This window comes from Ochotona princeps, chromosome 1, assembly GCF_030435755.1.
Source record: "Ochotona princeps isolate mOchPri1 chromosome 1, mOchPri1.hap1, whole genome shotgun sequence".
Lineage (NCBI taxonomy): Eukaryota > Metazoa > Chordata > Mammalia > Lagomorpha > Ochotonidae > Ochotona > Ochotona princeps.
Window position 1 is genome coordinate 113,091,707 of NC_080832.1, and position 19,176 is coordinate 113,110,882.

At 57.4% G+C, this 19,176-nt stretch overlaps 1 protein-coding gene across 3 annotated transcripts in view; it reads left to right on the plus strand.

The window, feature by feature from the left end:
- Positions 1–19,176, plus strand: part of GRM4 (glutamate metabotropic receptor 4) — a 90,740-nt gene that overhangs the window by 61,889 nt on the left and 9,675 nt on the right. For all 3 annotated transcript variants that reach the window (XM_058664369.1, XM_004590278.4, XM_058664378.1), the window contains exons 5-9: positions 933–1,087; positions 2,524–2,664; positions 14,669–14,869; positions 15,075–15,211; positions 17,473–18,408. In XM_058664369.1, coding sequence (XP_058520352.1) covers positions 933–1,087; positions 2,524–2,664; positions 14,669–14,869; positions 15,075–15,211; positions 17,473–18,408 — 1,570 coding nt within the window. The remainder of the gene's footprint in view (positions 1–932; positions 1,088–2,523; positions 2,665–14,668; positions 14,870–15,074; positions 15,212–17,472; positions 18,409–19,176) is intronic.

Here is a 19,176-nt window from a genome sequence, read left to right on the forward strand (position 1 = left end):
GCCCCACCTTCCCTTAGGGGTAACCTGAGGGGAGGGTTGCACCTGTGAGGGCAGGGACTGGCACAGGCCAGCCCCAGACCCACCTGCAGGCCCTGGAAGCTCCAAGTCCTCCTACCCAGCTGGCCTCTGCCTGCACAGGTCTAGCCTCACCTCAAGCCCTGATTCAGGCCAGACTCAGTGACAAGGCCCCGGCTGTGGCAAGGCCCTGGGGTTTCTAGTGCCACCTGCAGGCCTCTTGCCTGTGTTGAACTCATGTCTGCCCTGTGAAGGAACACTGTGAGGGGAATTCTGCCCCTTCCTCCCTGTTCTCACCTCGCAGGGGCTACTTCATTTATGGGGCCAACAGGCTGCAGCTGAGTGCCTTCCAGGGTCTCTGGGCCCTGTGTGGGTTCTTGGGGTTCTGGGGAAGACCACTGCCATGGTAGGATTATGGGCACTGGGGAGCACCTGCAGCTGCAAGTGGGGGAGTCCGTGTTGGAAGGATCACAACCTTGGGCACAGAGGAGCAGGAGGAGGCGGCACTGCTGGCAGGGGCACTATTGCAGAGGGGTGAAGGTGTAGTAGTAGTAGTAGTAGTAGTAGTGTGTCAGGTTGGGCTAAGGGGTGTGGGTATGGTCCAGGAAGACACAAGCCTGAGGCCTGGGACTGGGCAGGTATGGGGCAGGTGCAAATCTGGGGAGACAGGTAGGTCTGAGGGAGCCTCCTCAGGTTGGGAGACAGGTAGGAGTGAGGGGATAGCTGTGGGCCATGGACAGGTGTGGGCCAGGATTGGGGGTCCTGGAGTAGTAGCTGGGGGCCTTGGGCTCCTGGGGCTCAGAGGTGTGTTGTGGAGGGAGTCCTCTCGGGAGCCTGGGCTGCAAGGGGACAGGTGTGGGCTGGGGGACAGTTGTATGGACAGACACGGCTGGGCTGGCTGGTGCATGTTCCCACAGGCGTGTGTTGGAGGCAGCCCGCAGGGCCAACCAGACGGGCCACTTCTTCTGGATGGGCTCCGACAGCTGGGGCTCCAAGATCGCACCAGTGCTGCACCTGGAGGAGGTGGCTGAGGGGGCTGTCACCATCCTCCCCAAGAGGATGTCCGTGCGAGGTAGGCTCAGCGCACAGGCCCACCTGCCACCAGCACCACTTTCCTCTCCCCGCAAGTTTTCTCTCCTCTGTCTTGGTCCTCCTTTAGCTTCTTGCAGCCTGAGTGCTGTGCCAGCCTTGCAGGCCACACTGCCCACAGTAGGGTATGTGCCCTGACTCAAGCTTCTGGGTGTGGGCAGCCTACACAGGTGGCCACAAGGAAGCTCTTTCAGCCCTGTGTTTGCATTCCTTTCTCCTGGTTGGGTCAAGGGGCATGAGTCCTCTGCCTAGAACACTGGAAGCTGGCAGCAGTGTACAGGAGAGGGTGCCCTGTGTGGGCGTGGGGTTCCTTCGCAGAGCCTGCCTGGGCCCTGCTCTGCACCCTGACTCTCAGGAGAGCACCCACGGTCACCCTGGGTAGGAGCAAAGTGCTTTGGCCAGAACCTGGCAGGGAGTGTGAGGTATGACATCCCTATCCATGGCCCCATTTGGCAGGGACCTTACAGTCTCCCTCTTGGCAGACACTGCATCCTTCTTCCCAGCCTGCAGTCTTCCCAGGGGACCCCAGCACTGGCGGAGTTGTCACTCCAGGAACCTGGGAGACACTCAGCCAAGCTCACCCCACAGAGTACTCTCTCAATCTGGAAGCACTGGAAGCTTCCCCATGGTCCCTCTCAAATCCAGGCCAAAATAAATGAGAAAACAGCAGCGATAGTGGTTCTTGGCTTATTGGCTATGGCTTCCAAATACCAGGTCCTTTGCAGCATCCGTCTCTACATCCCTGAGAGGGTGGTGCTTCCAGGCAGTAGCAGAGTAAGCAACACACAGTATAGTCAGGAGCAGAAGTTGGGCTGGATCTATGCCTTTCTGGCCCCACTGAGCTTCTGGGCCTCTGGCTTGTCCTGAGCAGCTTACTCAACAACACGAAAGAGCCGGGGTGGCAGGAAGGGGCTCCCGAGGTGGGCTCCCCATGCTGGCTGGCCACTGGATGGGGCAGCAGAACTGTGAGAGCAGTGGAAGAGAGAGCCTGCACTGTACCAAGAGGACAGGTGGAAGAGAAGGGAGCTCAGGTCCCCACCTTGCCAGGTCTCATCTGCAGGTGTTTCCAGGGTACCCCCTTGATCCCAGACCTCCCATGTGGCTCCCTTATTAGTGTTGTGGCATGGTAGGCTGCAGAAACACCCTCGCCGGGGCACTTGGCCGCCACAGCACAGCAGCTGTAGCTTACACACGCTCCCCCTGGGACCTAATATGGCTCTTTTCATTTGGAATGAAATGAAATGCTCCACATTTTGCTTTTGCCAGCTGGGCCCTGGATCACAACATGCTCCTCAGTCCTTCTTTCTCTCTCTCTTCCTCTCTTCCCGTTTCCCTTGGCCCGGGCCAGCTCTACGTTTGGGGGCTAGGGGAGGGTGTGCAAGGGGTGATGCAGTGCCCTGACATCCTGCCATCCTGTAGGCTTTGACCGCTACTTCTCCAGTCGCACGTTGGACAACAACCGGCGTAACATCTGGTTTGCAGAGTTCTGGGAGGACAACTTCCACTGCAAGCTGAGCCGACACGCACTCAAGAAAGGCAGCCACCTTAAGAAGTGCACCAGTGAGCATGTGCATTCGAGGGCACAAGGGTGGGGTGGGAAGAGGTGGAGGAGGAGGGGCCAAGCTCTGGAGATCTGAGGGCTGGTATCCAAGGTGGGGCTTGGCCAGTCTCCAGGGGTCGAGGATCGGGATAGCAGAGAGATTACCTGGAGGCTGAGTTGGGAGGTCAGGTAAGGGATCTATGGGGCAGTAGTGCCATCTGGGGGACCTGGGGAGGTGGTCTCAGAAACCAGTGTGCCCTCCCTGATGGCAGACCATTGCTGAGGCCTCTGACTGCTTTGGGGTTCACCTGCAGTTCCCTGGGCTAAGCCCATAGACCCAGCTTGACCTCACAGCCCTTTGTCCTGTGCTGACACACACAAGTCTGGGTACTTTGCCAAAGACCACCTGTAATGCCTGGGTGCCCTCCGTTGCCTCATGACACCAGGGCAGGCCTGACCCTATGCTGAGCATGGTGGACATGGTGGTGAACCAATGTCACAGGTCTCTCAGGCTGTTTGTGCTCCTGGGGAGACAGTACACAGTCATCCCAGAAGGGAAACGAGCAGGTGAGAGATGTTAGGACGGGTGACTAATGGGGAGAGGAACTGCAGAGGGTACACTGGAGCCTCCTAAGGGGTCCATGTTACAAGTGGGAAAATGGAGGCTGAGGAACTAAAGATGGGGGGTAGGCTCCAGGCCCTCAGCCCCCTGGATAGGCATCTTGGTGCATCTGCATGAGGACGCAGCCTGGGTAGTGTGAGTGGGACCTCAGTGCGGATGAGGAGTCCCTCCGGCACCCTCCCGGATGGCTGCCGCTGGAGCAGAGGGCCAGGAGGGCCAAGAACATGCTACAGGGCATCCTTAACAGATAGGGGTCCAAGGTTGCTGGAGGGGAAGTGAGCCCTGATGGGAGTGGACACAGATAGCAATGTGCTGTCCTCCTGGTTGCCAGTCCTCTGGGGACTCAGGCAAGTTCAGAGCCAAGGCGATCATGCCTGGCTGCAGAGTGAGTGTGGGTTTTATGAACAACTGTGTATGTGTGTGCATGCCTGAGAGAGATGTGTGTGTACCTATGTGTGTTTGCCTGCGTGTGTGTGTGTGTGTGTGTGAGTCTGAGAGAGGAGGGATGTGTGCACCTGTGTATATGTGTGTGAGTACTTCTGTGTCCACATACACCTGTGTGTATGTGTGTGTGAGCATCTTTGTGTCCATGTACATCTGTGTGTGTATGTGTTTGTATTAGCACCTCTGTGTCATGTACACCTGTGTGTGTGTGAGCCTGAGAGAGGAGGGGTGTGTGCACCTGTGTGTGTATGCCTCTGTGTCCATGTATACCTCTGTGTGTGTATACCTGAGAGAGAAGTCTGTGCACCTGTGTGTGTATGTGTGTGTGCCTCTGTGTGCGAGCACCTCTGTGTCCATGTACACCTTGTGTGTGTACCTGAGAGAGGAGGGGCATGTGCACCTGTGTGTGTGTGAGCACCTCTGTGTCCATGTACACCTGTGTGTTTGTGTGTGTGTTGTGTACCTGAGAGAGGAGGGGTGTGTACATGAGCATCTTACTTGGATGAACTGATAACTGTAGACATCATTGATGACTAAGCCACTATGCAACTGAGTTCCAGACCCTATAAGCTATCATCTCACTTGACTCTCATAACATCTTTAGGAACCCTCACAGTTCTCATTTATAGACAAGGATATGGAAGGTCTGAGAGAACAGGTGCCTTGTCTGAGGCTGCACAGCCAAGACCTTAGCCAGGTGGTCATCAGAGTGCAGATGTGAGAGGTAGAGACATGAGGGCAGGGAGTCTGAGGCCTTGGGCGGGTTGGTGGTGCATCTAGAACTGTGTGTGCGGTGTGGGGCATGTGGGCCAGGGATGGGGCTGGAATGGCTGAGACCGAAAGTGGGGCAAGGTGAACAGTTGGGGCCTGATGCCACATGACTAGGCTGTCAGGAGCTGAGGGGTATCTGGAGTCACCTCTGTGTGGGAGGGCAGGAGGGCAGAGGTGTGGTGGCTTGCCCCTGGCGGCTACATACACACTCACAGCCTTGTGTTCGGGTTAGGCTTGCTGTCTGAAGGGAGGTGGCTGGTGCAGGGTGTGAGGGCAGCGGGGGCAGGGGACTGCGGCAGGGCTTGGCTGTGAGCCCAAGGTCAGCATGGTGGCCTTTCTGGGCCTCTGCGTTCTCATCTGGGAGATGGGATTGATGGTGAGCCGACCCGGAGGGTGTCTCAGGGAGAGAGTGCGAGGGAGTGCTAATGGAGGAGCTTGCTGAACCACTGGACTGTGAAACAGCCCGGCTGTGCAGCTATGCAGGAGGGAGACGCAGCTGGGGAGCTTTGAAAGCTATCCCATCCCTGTGCCCCACCCCCATCACCCCAATCCCCACCTCAGGCCTGGGCTTTTAGAGCCCTGCCCCTCCCAGGGATTTTAATGTGTCTGGGGATTGCAGCTGGGGTTCCCTGCCACCTGCTCCCATTGACTCATCCATCGGCATTCTAGTGTTTGACTTCCGCCCTCCCATTTTGGGATTTCCTTTATCCTGCGTGCAGCCCCAGCATCAGGGCTTTGGACAAAGTGCTCCTGGATAAAGGAAGGGTTGGAGACAGTGTCTAGCCAAGGGGAGGGCGTGAGCAAGGGTGAGGAGAAAGTTTATGCGGGCTGGCTGAGAAGAGCTGGTAAGTGCATGTCCTCGCCGCTGGCAGAGAGAAGAACTGGGAAAGATAAGATCCAGTTAGCAAGTGGGATATTGAACAGCCCAAGGCTGTTGGCTGGTGGTTCCCCAGGGAGGGGGTGTGGGGGTGGTGATGACAGTCACAGGTGCATCACCCATTTTCCGGAAGAAAACACTGAGGTAGCTGGTGGACATCACAGTGCTATAAGGTTTGCAGAGCCTGATTCCCACTTAGGCAGCTGTCTTGGGAGCAGGTGCCTGCCTTCCCAGCCCCACCCTGCCTCTTTCCCCGCCTCTGTCCTTGCCCATCCAGGTATGTCCAGAGATCTCTGACAGCTTTAGTCTCAGCTCCTCGCCCAGGTTCCGAGTCTGGCTCCTCCCTCACTACCTCCGGGGTTGGCCCACGATGCCCTCTGGCTGCCGACAGAGTCTGGTGCTTATTTTAGTCCCACCAGCATCCTGCCATGAGCCAGGCTTGTCCTTGTCCTTGCCGTGTCCATGCCTTCCAGAGCATCAGAAGGAGTGGCTCTCAGTTGGGTCCTGCTCTGGGGGAGATTGCCGCCCAGACTGCCTGAAGTGGGGGTTCCTTCCAGGTGAGGATTTAAGAGTAGGTGGCTTGTTTGAAAGGGGACCCAGGAAAGAGGAGGGGAGGCTGTGATGAGGTCACCCACGCCACAGCTGGCACTGGTCGTCTGAGCTTCATCTGTCTGGTTGTCTGAGCTGAGAAAAACAGACCACATTGGGGGCGCCCAGGGGTGAGTGTGTACCCAGCCTCCATTGGTCAGTGTTGTGGGGCAGAGATGCTGGCCACCAGAGAGCTGCCTGGGGAGGGTCCAAGCCCTGAGGCCAGAGGGCCAAGTTCTGCACCTGTGGGTTCTCATCCGTCGGCTGTCGGAGTCCTCAGACTGCGTGTTAATCCTGGGGCTGCCACTTGCTAGCCGTTTGACTTCCTGAGGCCTCAGTTTCCCGTCTGTAAAATGAGAATCCTGCTCCCCACTTGTGTCCTGCGGGGCAGAGCATTGCCTGGCTCCCCGTGTGGCACAATGGACACTAAGCTGCAGGAAGCACTTGCAGATGTCCCCTGGTGGGCTCTGGGTCGCCCTTGGGGGCTCATGTGCCACTGTCAAGCCTGGGGAAGGGCAGTGCTCACCTCCCTTCTCCTCTCCTGGTCTCTCTCCTCCAACTGCGTGGGGGTGAAAGTCATCAACCAGGTGGATATGGCATCCGTCTTGCTGACAGCCCTGCCAGCCAGGTGATGGCGCGCAAAGAAAGGCCGGCTTTATGAGGAGATGGAGAAAATTTACTGCCTGCTGTTCCCAGGGGCCCAGAACTCTAGGAGGGAGAGTGGTGCATGACGGCTGGGATGTGTGGGGAGGCGGGCGCTGGCTGCCTGGCCTGTGCCAGCAGCGGTAACAGCCAGGACAACAGAACCGAGAGGAGTAGCAGCTAATATTGATGGGGCACTGATGTATGGCCAAGCTCTGCCCTGGTGCTGTGCATTTCGTGAGGTGAGGAAACCGAGGCCCAGAGAGGTTGAGGACTTGCCTAAGGTCACACAGGTTGTAAGCAACAGACCTGGGATTTTTCCTGGGCCGCGTGGCTCTGGAGATGTCTCAGGCCAGCTGACATGTCAGTTTGAGAGACCCTACCTCAACCTCTCCAGCCCACCTGTAAAGGGTCTTTCCATTTTCTGGTTCACTCCCTAAATGCCTTCAACGATCAGGGCTGGACCAGGATAAAGCCAGGACCCAGGAACTCCAACCAGTTCTCCCATATGGGAGCCATCCTCTTCTGTCTCCCAGGTACATAAGCAGGAAGCTGGATGGGAAGTGGAGTGGCTGCACCTGGAAATGGGGTGTGGATGATGCAAGTGGTAGCTTAACCTGTGGGACCAACCCAAAGTCACCCTCAAGGTTGTGCAAACCGTTGGCCACATGGCCCATGTTGCTTCTCACTTGTTCAACCAGGAAACCAACGAGGGTTTATTAAGAGGCTGACTGTACCTGCTCCATGCTGGGTTTGTTCAGGAGGACATGTCTGTCCCGCAGAGCTACCTGCCAGTGGGAGGCAAGCTGGCCTGCGGACAAGGTGGCCTGGCAGGCAGGGCTGGGAGGGCAGGAGAAGGCTAAACCAGGAGACTGGGGAAGGCAGCTCACCTGGGAGGCTGGGTGTGAAGGACATTCTAAAAGGTAGTTGAGCAAAGACATGAAGGTGCTGGGTTAAGGAGCCCAGGGAGCGCTAGAAGCCAACATGCCAAGTAAAGGGCAGGGCCTGTGCAGAGGCTCCGAAGGGGCTCCTGCCTGGCTGGGACCAAGTAGGATGCCTGTGCAACTGAAGCAGAGCAACAGGTGGATGAGCTGCGGCCAGACAGGTGAGGCTGGGGGTGGCCCAGTCGCAGGGGGTTGGTGTGAGATTTAGTCTTCTAGGCAGGATGAAGTGCAGCCACTGCTGGGTCTGAAAGAGGGTTCACTTGCTCTGACTTCAGTTCTCACAGGCTTGACAGGGGTAAGGGCTGGGCCCGGGTGAGAGGAGGTAGCTACCAGAAAAGGGCAGTGGTGAGGATGGGTGAATTAGGCTGGTGGCTGTGGAGTTTGCTGAGAGGCTTCCAGGGAGAGAAGGATGTAGAGAACCTGGGGTGGCGTTCTGCGCTTGCGGCTTGGGTCAACAGGCCGTGGCATTGTCAGGCTCCGAGATGGAGTGGGCAGAGCCAGGCAGGCTGGGCAGCAGGCGGAGCTTTGACCTGGGATCCATGCAGGGGAGATGCACTGAAGGGGGCTGGCTGGGGAGCATAGGGAGTGGGTGTGGGTTGAGTGGGCTTTGAGCACTGAACCCCAGAGCCTCCAGTGTTGGGGAAGGAGGGCAGGGGACAGAGAGAAGAGCTGAGATGCAGTGGCCAGGATGCAAGGAGCAAAGGGGTGGAGGGCGGGGATGGCATCCTGGAGGTGCAGGAAGCAGTGGAGGAAGGGCATTGGGATGGGCCACGGACTTGGTCTGCGTGAGGGCAGTTTCCTTGGAGAGGTGGGGCAGAACCCCGGTGGAGTGGGGCTTGGGGGGAAGCTCTGTTGGAACAGGAGCAGAGGAAAAGGATGCTAGCTGTTAGGACCTTGGTGGGGACAGGGTTGGTGATGGCTTATGTGGGAGGAACAATAGCAAAAGTCTGTGCTGCTGGAAAGATCCAGCGGAAAGAAAAATAGATGCTGTAGGCAGGGGGAGGAGCCAGGCTGAGGGATGGGGGCTGTTGGTGGGCCTCCAGGCAGCTTGTCCCTATTCGCCTGTGACTGTGGCCACTGGAGCTGTGCCCCTTCAGCCCCTGGCTCCGGCCTCCCCTGTCTGGGGAAGGATGCTGGCTTCAGACCAGGAAAGGGCCAAGGCCAACCTATCCTGGGTTCCTGTCCTGGGCCTGGCCTCTGCTGTTGGGGATTGCTGATCCTGTCAGCACCAGCCTCAGCTCACAAAGTGCCAACACCCAGAGGAGCTGAACTGTTTGCTTGGTGGCCCAGCTGGAGGCTGAATGGCAGTCTGCAGCTGGTGCCACCAGATCTGACTCTCGCCAGGGTCAGACCTCCAGGAAGCACGGGGCATCCCCCAGGAGGCTTGCAGGGGCAGCTGAGGGGGAGAGTCAGTCTCTGGCCAGGGACTTTGGGGGTGTGGGCAGAACTGGGGTGTGATGTGCCCGGCCTCATGAATGGAGCTTGAGAGTGGCTCTTGTGCAGGCAGAGGGAGGTGACCAGAAGCCTGAAGTGACTCTGTTGTCCACCCTGCCAAGTTGATCCCGTGACTGTGTGCCATGGGTACCTTTTGCTCATAAGGTGTCAGCAGAGGATGAGGGGGTATTGTTAGAGCCAGCGTGTGCCAGGCTGCTGGCTGACAAGGGGAGACCATGGCAGGGACTGTGGTGTCTAGGGGTGGGGTTGGGGCAGGAGAGGGGAACAGAAGCTGATACAAGAGGCATGGTGCTGGGGGCTTCACTTCGGTGTCCCTCCCAAATTTCCCAGCACCCCTGGAGATTGGAGTGGGTGTCCTGAAGTCACAGGTGCCTGGGGAGCCCAGGGCTGGCCCAAGGCTGGGCTGGGAGTCAGGGACCCTGTGCTTGTTCAGCCAGCTCTCTCCAGGGGACCTGCTTCCTGGGGGCTGCCCCCGCTAAGGGCCAGAGGCCGGTATGTGTGTCTTCATAGGTGTGGATGTAGATGCGCTTCCTGCAGGGGTAATGATGAGCACAGACCCGTGTTCCTGGTGACCGTGTGAATGCGTACCTACTCATGCAGACACTGGCAGTGCCTGGACTCTGCGCTGAGTGCCCCGAAGGGAGCCCTCAGCCAGAGACCCACAGCTGGAGTACTTACCTTCGCAGATGGAACAGCCTTGAGGCATCCAAGGGGGGTCTGCCAAAGCTCCTGGAACAATAGAATTCCAAGAGAAGCTTACTTTGGTGCAAAGAAATAGCTTGAAGCTTGTGCAGTTTTTTCACAATATGGTTTTTCTGTGGACTTTTGAAGACCTCTCCTGTGCATGGATTTGAAAATTATTTTCTGTGCTAAAATAAAACATCTTTAATTCCATTTTCTTCTTGTACTTGACTCTGGGGCTGTCTACAGCACTCTTGCCTAGCTCGGCTTCTTACTCACCCCCACCCCCAGGGTTCCTTTGTGCAGAGAGCCACGTGGGTGAACCTAAATGAAAGCGTCCTGGTCTGTTTGTTCGACTGTGTTTGTGTACACACGTGTGTTGGAGCATTATGTGGGAGTGGCCGTGTTTGATGGCATGCCTGTCTGCATGTTGGCTGCTATTTGAATGTGGTTGTGAAAGCATGTAGGTGTCAGGGTGGCTGACTTAGGGCTCCCTCGTGTGTGGGGCCGCTCAAGGAATACGTGTGTCCACACCAGCACTAAGGAGGGGGACTGTGGGGGCAGCTGAGGGGGAGACCAGGCACACTCTGGAGATCTCAACCTTGAAAACGCATTTCAATTACAATTTACAACCTCCAGACAAAGGCTGCAGGGCTCTGATGGAGAAAATCCGCCGGATCCATCCCTGGCCGGCTGTCAGCCGTGGCCGAGGCAAACGTGTCTCCATCTCTTCGAGCCCCGGGACACAATTAGGACATCTCTACACTGTTGCTGCTGTCATCAGCATCGTGCGTCTGGAACTTATGTCTTCCAGCAGCTGCCCGCACGTGTGTCTCATCTCCTCCAGGAACCTGGGGTGGCTCTGCCTGGGCCTGGGGGTCCTCCTCTCCCATGAGAGCAGATAAACTGACCCCCGTCCCGCCTCTGCTGCTCACCTCCCCCAGACCCTCAGCCAGGGCACCCGTCACCCCTGAGTGGCTCTGGACAGCTGAGGTCAGGGGCACCAAGAAGGGAGTGGGTGAGGCAGGTCAGTGCTAGGTAGAGAGTGGGGTGGTCATTCTGTTGAGTAGTGGGCACGGGCTGAACTCGCACCAGAAGCCTGGGTTGCCGTGGGGCTCCGTGCCTCCCTCAGCCCCTGCAAAACCCAGGAGAGGCCAGGAAGACTGTCTCAGAGCTGTGGCAGGTGAGGGGCCAGCATGTGAGGACAAGTGAGCTATGGCTGTGGGCCACCCGCTGAGGAGCCACGCTCTGGCACAGCCAGGCTTAGGCTCATCCAGGCTTGGGCAATGCTGTGGGTGCTTAGGATGAACTAGCTTGTCTTCTTTTTTTTTTTCCTTCTTTTTAAAAAACATTTATTTATTTTTATTGGAAAGTCAGATATACAGAGAGGAGGAGAAACAAAAAGGAAGATCTTCCATCCAATGATTCACACCTCAAGTGGCCACAATGGCCAGAACTCAGCCAATCTGAAGCCAGGAGCCTCTTCCAGGTCTCCCACGCAGGTGCAGGGTCCCAAGGCTTTGGAAAATCCTCGACTGCTTTCCCAGACCACAAGCAAGGAGCTGGATGGGAAGCAGGGCCATTGGGATTAGAACCGGCGGCACCCATATGGGATTCCAGTGCATGCAAGGCGAGGACTTTAACTGCTAGGCTACCACACCAGACCTGACTAGCTTGTCTTCTCAGAGCACATCTCTTACTCCTACTGCCGCCTACCCGTGGACATGCACTGTGACGTGTCTGCTGCCTCCTGTAGGGCACTGGGAGGTTTGTGGGCCTCGAGTCCAAAATAGGGTTTATGTTTGTTGTGTATGCATGTAGTGTGAGTCGGATACCTGTGGTGTCTATGTGTTTAGTGTATGTTGTATGCATGTGGTGTGTGTAGTGTGTTGTATGCATGTGTGTATATAGTATGCTGTATATGTATGTACATTGTGTATGTGTGTTTTGTGTTGCATACGCATGTGGAGGAATGTTGTGAATATGAACTATCAGTGTTGAATGTGCTGTATATGTGTGAAGTGCCTGTTGTATGGGGTTGTGTGTGCTGTGCGTGTGTGGAGTGCGAGATGTGTGTGTGTGTTGTGTAAGTGAGGTGTCTGTTGTGTAGATCTGGAATGTGCATGTGAGGTGTGTGGGGTATGTATGTGTGTGGATATGTGTTATATGTGTGAAATGTGGATGTGCATGTGGGTTATGTGTTGCATATATGCGCATGTGGTATGTTTGAGGTGTGTTATATATATATGTGGAATGTGTGTGCATGTCATATGCTCTCTGTATGTGTGGAGTTGTGTGTGTGAGATATGCATGTTATATGTTTTGTGTATGTATGTGTTGTATATGTGAGATATCTGGTTGTATATGTGAGTGCATGTTGTGTCTATGTGAGGTATGTATGTTTTATGTGTGAGTGTGTTGCATGTGCTTATCATATGCTTTGTGTAGGTAAGGAGTTGTGTATGTGGGGTATGTATGTTTTGTATATGCATTGTATATGTGGTGTGTGTGTGTAGAAGGCATAATCAGAGCCTGGCTGCCCTTCCCCAAGTCTGCCCCTTGAGCCCCCTTTTTCTCACCTGTAGTGGATTAAGCTGAGGCAAAGTTCCAGAGGCTAGAGAGATTGAGGGGTGCCCGGAAGTCCCTGGCTACCCTGCAGTAGCATGCAGGGTGCAGTTTGGGGGACAGGGCTCAAGGGTGCCCAGGCCCCTGGGGTGCTTCTCCCAGGAGCACGTCCAGGTGGGTTTGGGCCTCCCTGGTGAGGATGCTCCATGGGACACTCCTGCTCTAGTGTGTGCACTCAGTGTGGGTGCACTTGGCCCTGGGCCCAGTGCCTGGGTATGACTGCCTCAGCCACAGATGTGAGGAGGGACCCAGGGAAGCCAGGGGAGGAGAGGCTGAGGCTGCCTGTGTCCCCAGAAATGCCTCTGACACCCAGGGATGTCCTTGGCCTTGGGAGAGGGCTGCCTCTTGTTTGAGTGGCTGTGCCTATCCTCCATCCCTGCTTAGTAATTTAGCATCTCCTCCATGGGAGACAAGGGTGTGATAAGGCTGCAGGCGAGACGGATAGCAAGGCCAGGGGTGCAGTAGTGTGAGGGTGCAGTCAGTGCTGACACAGTGAGCTGGGCCCTGGCTCCAGAAGAGATATCCCAGGCTGCCTGCCCCAGCCCCTCTCTGGCTGTCTCCTGGGTTTCTGTGCCAGCTTACAGAAGCCTTGGCTGAGCAGACAGGATGGGGAAACTGGAGGCCGAGCTGCTCCCATTTATCCGGCGCTGGCCTCACCCTACAAAGCCACTGTTGCCAATGTAAGGCTCTGCTTGTGCAGGGCCTCAGCCAACCATGGTCTGGGATGGGGCCAGGGCTGGGGTCTGGAAGCTCAAGAAGCATGGCCCACTGTGTGCCCTCCCTCTCCTCAGCTGTCATGTGGCGGTGGCAGCCAGGCCTGCCCCAGCATGCTGACACCACTCCCTTTTTCTGTCATGTACTCAGCAATGTGAGATTCCCACCCTGAGCTGGGTGGCAGGTCCAGCTGGCTGAGCAGGCCACAGCCTGGAGGACTGTGACTGTCTTCTCTGGTATGGGAGGACAACAGGAGGCAGTGAAGCCCCTTGGGCTCTGGCTGCCTCTAAGATGCTGCAGGCAGAGGCAGGCATGGAAACCTCTGAGCTCCCAGGGCAGCAGGACTGATGCAGCCGGGGCTGGGTACAAGTGCAGTTATACAAGCTGCTGCAAGGACTGCCTTGCAGGGGTTGGTCATGACTTCTTAGCAGGGAGGCCCAGGCTGGGTGTGGGCCTTTCAGGGGTCCATTTCTTTGTTCTGGCCTTGAGGAAGGCAGTTGCAGTACAAGAACAGCGTGCCCTGCAGTGGACTTTGGAGGGGATGCTTGGTTCCCCCTTCCTGCCCCCAGCCCATCCTCCTGCTCCTCCCATTCCTGCCCCCTCCTGTCCTTGCCTTCTTGGACTGGTGTGGGGCACAGACTTTGAGCCCAAATACTGGGCTTTAGATCTGCTGCATGCAGGCCTGGCACGTATCTTAGCTTTTCTATGCCATGGGGGTAATTTCATAGCATTTCTGTGAGAAGCAAAGCTTTATCAAGGAGCTTAACACAACGTCTGGCACCTGGCAGGTGCTCGGTGGAAGCAAGCAGCTCTTATTCACTGTATGATATTGTTTTTATGAGGGGGGTGGGATGGGACAAGGCAGGAAATCCTTCCCCGTCCTCCTGAACCCTTTTCCTGGCCAGAGGACCGCTGCTGCCAGCTCGGAACCGTGGGAGTAATGGACCCGGACTGGCCGCCCCCTGTGCTAAGTGTTTTCTGTGCTTTCGTGCCTGGGCCTCACAGCGATCTGTCCTGCTTTATCTTTGAGGATGGATTATAAGCCGCTTTTCTCTGACGGCCAAGGGGTTGGCACAGGGCTCCAGAGCAGAGAGGCTGGTGGGCCTGGGGAGGCCTGATGGCCAGGGCTGCCTGTGCCGTGAGTGGGCAGTGCGGCTGAGCTCAACGTTTGCTGCCAGGAGGGTTGTCACGGGGTAGGGGGGATGATTGTGGCTGCTGTCCAGGTGTCTGGAAACAGCCAGGGGGCATCTGAAGCCAGTCTCTCAGCCCCTCTGGACTTAGCATCCAAGGCTTTGGGCAGCATCCTGTGACTGGAGTGGCCACTGATGGGTGAGCTGTGTTGGAGATATCACCATGGTCCCTGGTACACCCGGCCTATCCTGGCTACTTCCCAGCTGTGAGAGGGGGCACTGCTCTCAAGGCTGGCTGGGGGAGGGCAACAGGTGCCACAGCCACAAGAGAGTTCTCCCCCTCCACATACACACCAGGCTGCTACTCTTGGAGGGTGACCAGTGTTTCCGTGGCAGGGGCGGGAGAGGAACACAGCCATTAGTGGCACAAGTGCGGTTCCCCTAGGTGTCTTTAGTGGTTCAGTCCTGGCTGGGGGTCACTGGGCCCCCAGGCAGGCTCTGGCTTCAGTGCACCCCATCCTTTGGTTCCAGACCGAGAGCGCATCGGGCAGGACTCGGCATATGAGCAGGAGGGGAAGGTACAGTTTGTGATCGATGCTGTGTACGCCATGGGCCATGCGCTGCACGCCATGCACCGTGACCTGTGTCCTGGCCGCGTGGGGCTCTGCCCACGCATGGACCCTGTGGACGGCACCCAGCTGCTTAAGTACATCCGAAACGTCAACTTCTCAGGTGGGGTCATGGTGCCAGACGCTGCCCGACCCTGGGTGTTGTGCACCAGGGGAGGGCATCCTGGGGCTCTGAGGGGGTTGGAGAGAGGGGAGCAAAATTTCCCGGAATGTGCTGATAGTGGGCAGGGGCCTCCCTGAAGTTGACCCTGAGCTTATAACCTTCCCTGCCTCTTGGTAGAGGCTGAGACCCCCGCCTACCCCAACAGGCATCGCAGGGAACCCAGTGACCTTCAATGAGAATGGTGATGCTCCTGGACGCTATGACATCTACCAGTACCAGCTGCGCAATGGCTCGGCCGAGTACAAGGTCATCGGCTCCTGGACAGACCACTTGCACCTCCGAGTAAGCGGGAAGGGCAGGGGAGGTCCCTGAGCGGTAGAGACAGTTGCTGGTACCCAACCCCTGGGCCAGGGACCAAGGGGGAGATGGCACTTTTAGGGTTGCTGCTGCCACCACAGTGGCACTTCCTTCCCAGGGTCCCTCAGACTGCAGTATAAGAGCAGGGCAGTGGGGCTCTGCCCATTCCAGCTGCTTCCCACTCTCCTGTCTGGGGGCCTGCCCGTTTCCTGCTGGGTGTGGAGCAGGCAGGGTTTGGGACAGATGAATTCACACCAGAGGGCACTGGCTCAAAGGCATGGTGGGTATACTGAAGGCAGGTGGTGGGCAGAGGCTCCTGGAGACAGAGGATGAAGTATTGGGGCCCAGGGGGAGCCACATGCCTTGTGGCATTGGTGGGGGGCAGGAGCCATAAGCTATGAGCTGTGGTCGTCCTGGTGAGGCTTCCTTTCTTGCCGTCAGTCTCATAGTGTCAGCCGTGCATCCTCCAAAGATGTACCTGTAGACTTGTCCCTGGACACTTGAAGGGGTACAAGGGCTGAGGCAAGCTCAGGAGACCTCGGGCCTGCCTTCGGAGTCCTGGGGGAGATGCTTCCTGCCATCACCTCTTCTAGCAAAGGGCCCCAAGCGTGTCAGAGCTTTCTCTGTTCTGACCCTGTTTAACCCTGATCAGCATCTGGGATAGGAGATCGACAGGACAGCGAGCCCCCTGTGGCATAGAAGGTCTTTCCTTAAGCCATGCAGTGTGGTGAGACTGAGCTTGTGCCTGTCATGGGGCTTCTTGGCTCACCAAGTGGCAGGAGAGGAACACGGCAGGCAGGGACACTGGACAGGGGTTGTCTGGTTTTGGTGCGGAGGGAGTGCATGGGGCCCATGACCAGAATTCACCGGTAGCCACAGCAGTTGACGCTGAACCCCTGTTGTTTTCCCTCTGGAGCCTGAGACCCTCTGGCTATCTGGGCACGGCCAGTCCTCCAGCCTCCACAGAGGTTTCCTGGACCTGTGCTCCGGGCCAGTCCTGTGTGCTGGGGGAGGGAGGGTGTGAGCAACACAGCCCCTCCCCATGGAGCTGCCGTTCTGAGATGCACAGAGTCAGGGAGGTCAGGGTGAAGAGCATCCAGAGCTCACAGCAGCTGGGACTCCAGCTTTCAACCCCAGAATTTTCCACACATCCACCCTCAGCCCAAGTCCTCTGAGGCGCTCACAGTTCTAGGAGCAGGTACCTCGGGCCATGTGCTTCCTGTAAGAAGCAGCCCCAGCTTTGGCTCTGCCCTTGGCTTTTAGGGTAATGGTTAGAGCCACAGGACAGCCTTGTTGGAGGCTTTTTTCCCCCTTCCCACTTTGTCCTAAGACCATCTCTGGGTCCTCCTCCTCCTCCACCAGCTTTCCCTTTCCGCCAGCTCTGAATTGCCGCCGCAGCCACCCCCTCCCTGGCCAGTGGGTGGCGTCTGCTACAGGAGTGGTGCTTGGCACCCGCTGCCCATCTGGCTAGGGCTGCTGCTCTGGAAGAATGAAGTCGCCCTTCATTGAGAACAGCTGCTGTGAATGTGGCTCCTGAGTGCCATAGGGCTCCCGTTGCCCACAGCCGGCAACGCTTTGGGGCCTCTTGCTTACTTTCTGGAATCTCCTAACTGATTCAGTAGGCCATGACAGTCCTCCCATGACCCCTTCGCTCATGGCCCTCATGGTCTTGAGGGCCTTGTAGCCGTGAGTAGCGTTGATTTAGAGCAGGGTGTAAGGAAACGCCAACCCCTGGGCACACGTTAAGCGTCCACTGATTAAGCTTTAGTTCATTCTCGCTGCTGCACACAGCTCCCCGGCCGCATGGCAGAAGCGCCATGGCTGAGCTGTAGGACAGTGAATCTCGCTCAGATCACCCTAGGGAGGCAGCTTGTTGAAACACATATTCCACAGTCGAGGTCTGGGGTGAGGCCAGAAGTGGCATTTGCTGGGCGATGTTGCTGCATTGAGTAGCAGAGGCCTGTGGGGCTGGGAGTTGGCCCCCTCTGGGTGCTTTCTGGGTTCTATATCTTCATGAACTTGGAGAGCTCTATATTCCATCAGAGTCCTCCTGGGCCACTAATGTCCTGCTCCCATGGAATCATGGGGGCTTGTTGAGTTCCAGCTATGGGGTTTGGTGAGCCCTAGTGGGGTCTGCTCTTTCAGGCAGCTGCCTGGGGATGAGGGGCACCCCAGCCTGGGAGGTTGGTGCAAGCCCTGGTTGGTGCTGTGTCCTGAGGCCTGTACCACCATACTGTCATTGCCAGATAGAGCGGATGCACTGGCCAGGGAGCGGGCGGCAAGTGCCGCGCTCCATCTGCAGCCTGCCCTGCCAGCCAGGCGAGCGGAAGAAGACCGTGAAGGGCATGCCCTGCTGCTGGCACTGTGAGCCCTGCACGGGGTACCAGTACCAGGTAGACCGCTACACCTGTAAGACGTGTCCCTATGACATGCGACCCACTGAGAACCGCACAGGCTGCCGGCCAATTCCCATCATCAAGCTCGAGTGGGACTCGCCCTGGGCCGTGTTGCCGCTCTTCCTGGCCGTGGTGGGCATTGCTGCCACACTCTTCGTGGTGATCACCTTCGTGCGCTACAATGACACGCCCATCGTCAAGGCATCAGGCCGCGAGCTGAGCTATGTGCTGCTGGCGGGCATCTTCCTGTGCTATGCCACCACCTTCCTCATGATTGCTGAGCCAGACCTGGGGACCTGCTCGCTGCGCCGGGTCTTCCTTGGCCTGGGTATGAGCATCAGTTATGCGGCCCTACTCACCAAGACCAACCGCATTTACCGCATCTTCGAGCAGGGCAAGCGGTCGGTCAGCGCCCCACGTTTCATCAGCCCTGCCTCACAGCTGGCCATCACCTTCAGCCTCATCTCCCTGCAGCTGCTGGGCATCTGTGTGTGGTTTGTGGTGGACCCCTCGCACTCAGTGGTGGACTTCCAGGACCAGCGGACACTTGATCCCCGCTTTGCCCGGGGCGTGCTCAAGTGCGACATCTCGGACCTGTCGCTCATCTGCCTGCTGGGCTACAGCATGCTGCTCATGGTCACATGCACCGTGTACGCCATCAAGACCCGAGGCGTGCCCGAGACCTTCAACGAGGCCAAGCCCATTGGCTTCACCATGTATACCACCTGCATCGTGTGGCTGGCCTTCATTCCCATTTTCTTCGGCACCTCACAGTCGGCAGACAAGGTGAGCGGGGGAGCCAGGGGCAGGACGGTGCCAGCGTGCCCAGGGTGGTTCCGTGAGGTTTTAACTGCTCCACCTTCTCTCTGGGGTTGCGGGTTTCCCCTGGGTCCTGGGATTTCACTCTCCCCCTTCCTTTCCTCCTTCCTCTTCACGTCCCCTCCCCACATCTTGTTTCCCTCTCTCTCCCTCTCCTGGGTCCCCCCTCCCAATGGTCCCCCTTTCCCTCCTGCTTGCTGCTGTCCTTGCCCCTTCTCCCTACTTTCCTCTCTCTTGTTGGCCTGGGAAGATGCACCCCCCGCACCCCCCTCCCCCATTCCTTCTGGGTTCTCCTTGTCCCCTCCTCTCCTTACTCAGCCCTGTCTCCCATGTGGTCCATTATCTTCTCCATCCTCCTTCATGTACCCTTCGCAGAGCTCCATGGGTCCCCAAGGTATGAATCAGGTACAGCTCTTGCTCCCTGTCTCCTTTGCCTCATGCAGCCAGGAACCTCGAGTTCAATTAGCCGAGAGCCTTCTGTTCTCAGCCACTTCTGCACCCGAGTGGTCTGGCCTGTGGATCTGGGCACCTTGCTCATGCCCAACCCTGGCACTGCAGCAGAAGTGGCCTACAGTCAGAGGCATTGTGGTGGCATTGGGACTCCAAATCCCAGTGACAGCTCTTTGTCTAACTCTGGAATCAGGCCAAGCCACTGGCCTCCCTCGCCTTAGCTTTCGTCTGTTGCTTGGGGCTGAGACCCTGGCACCTAGTCAGGCCCTTGGAGTGTTGCAGTGG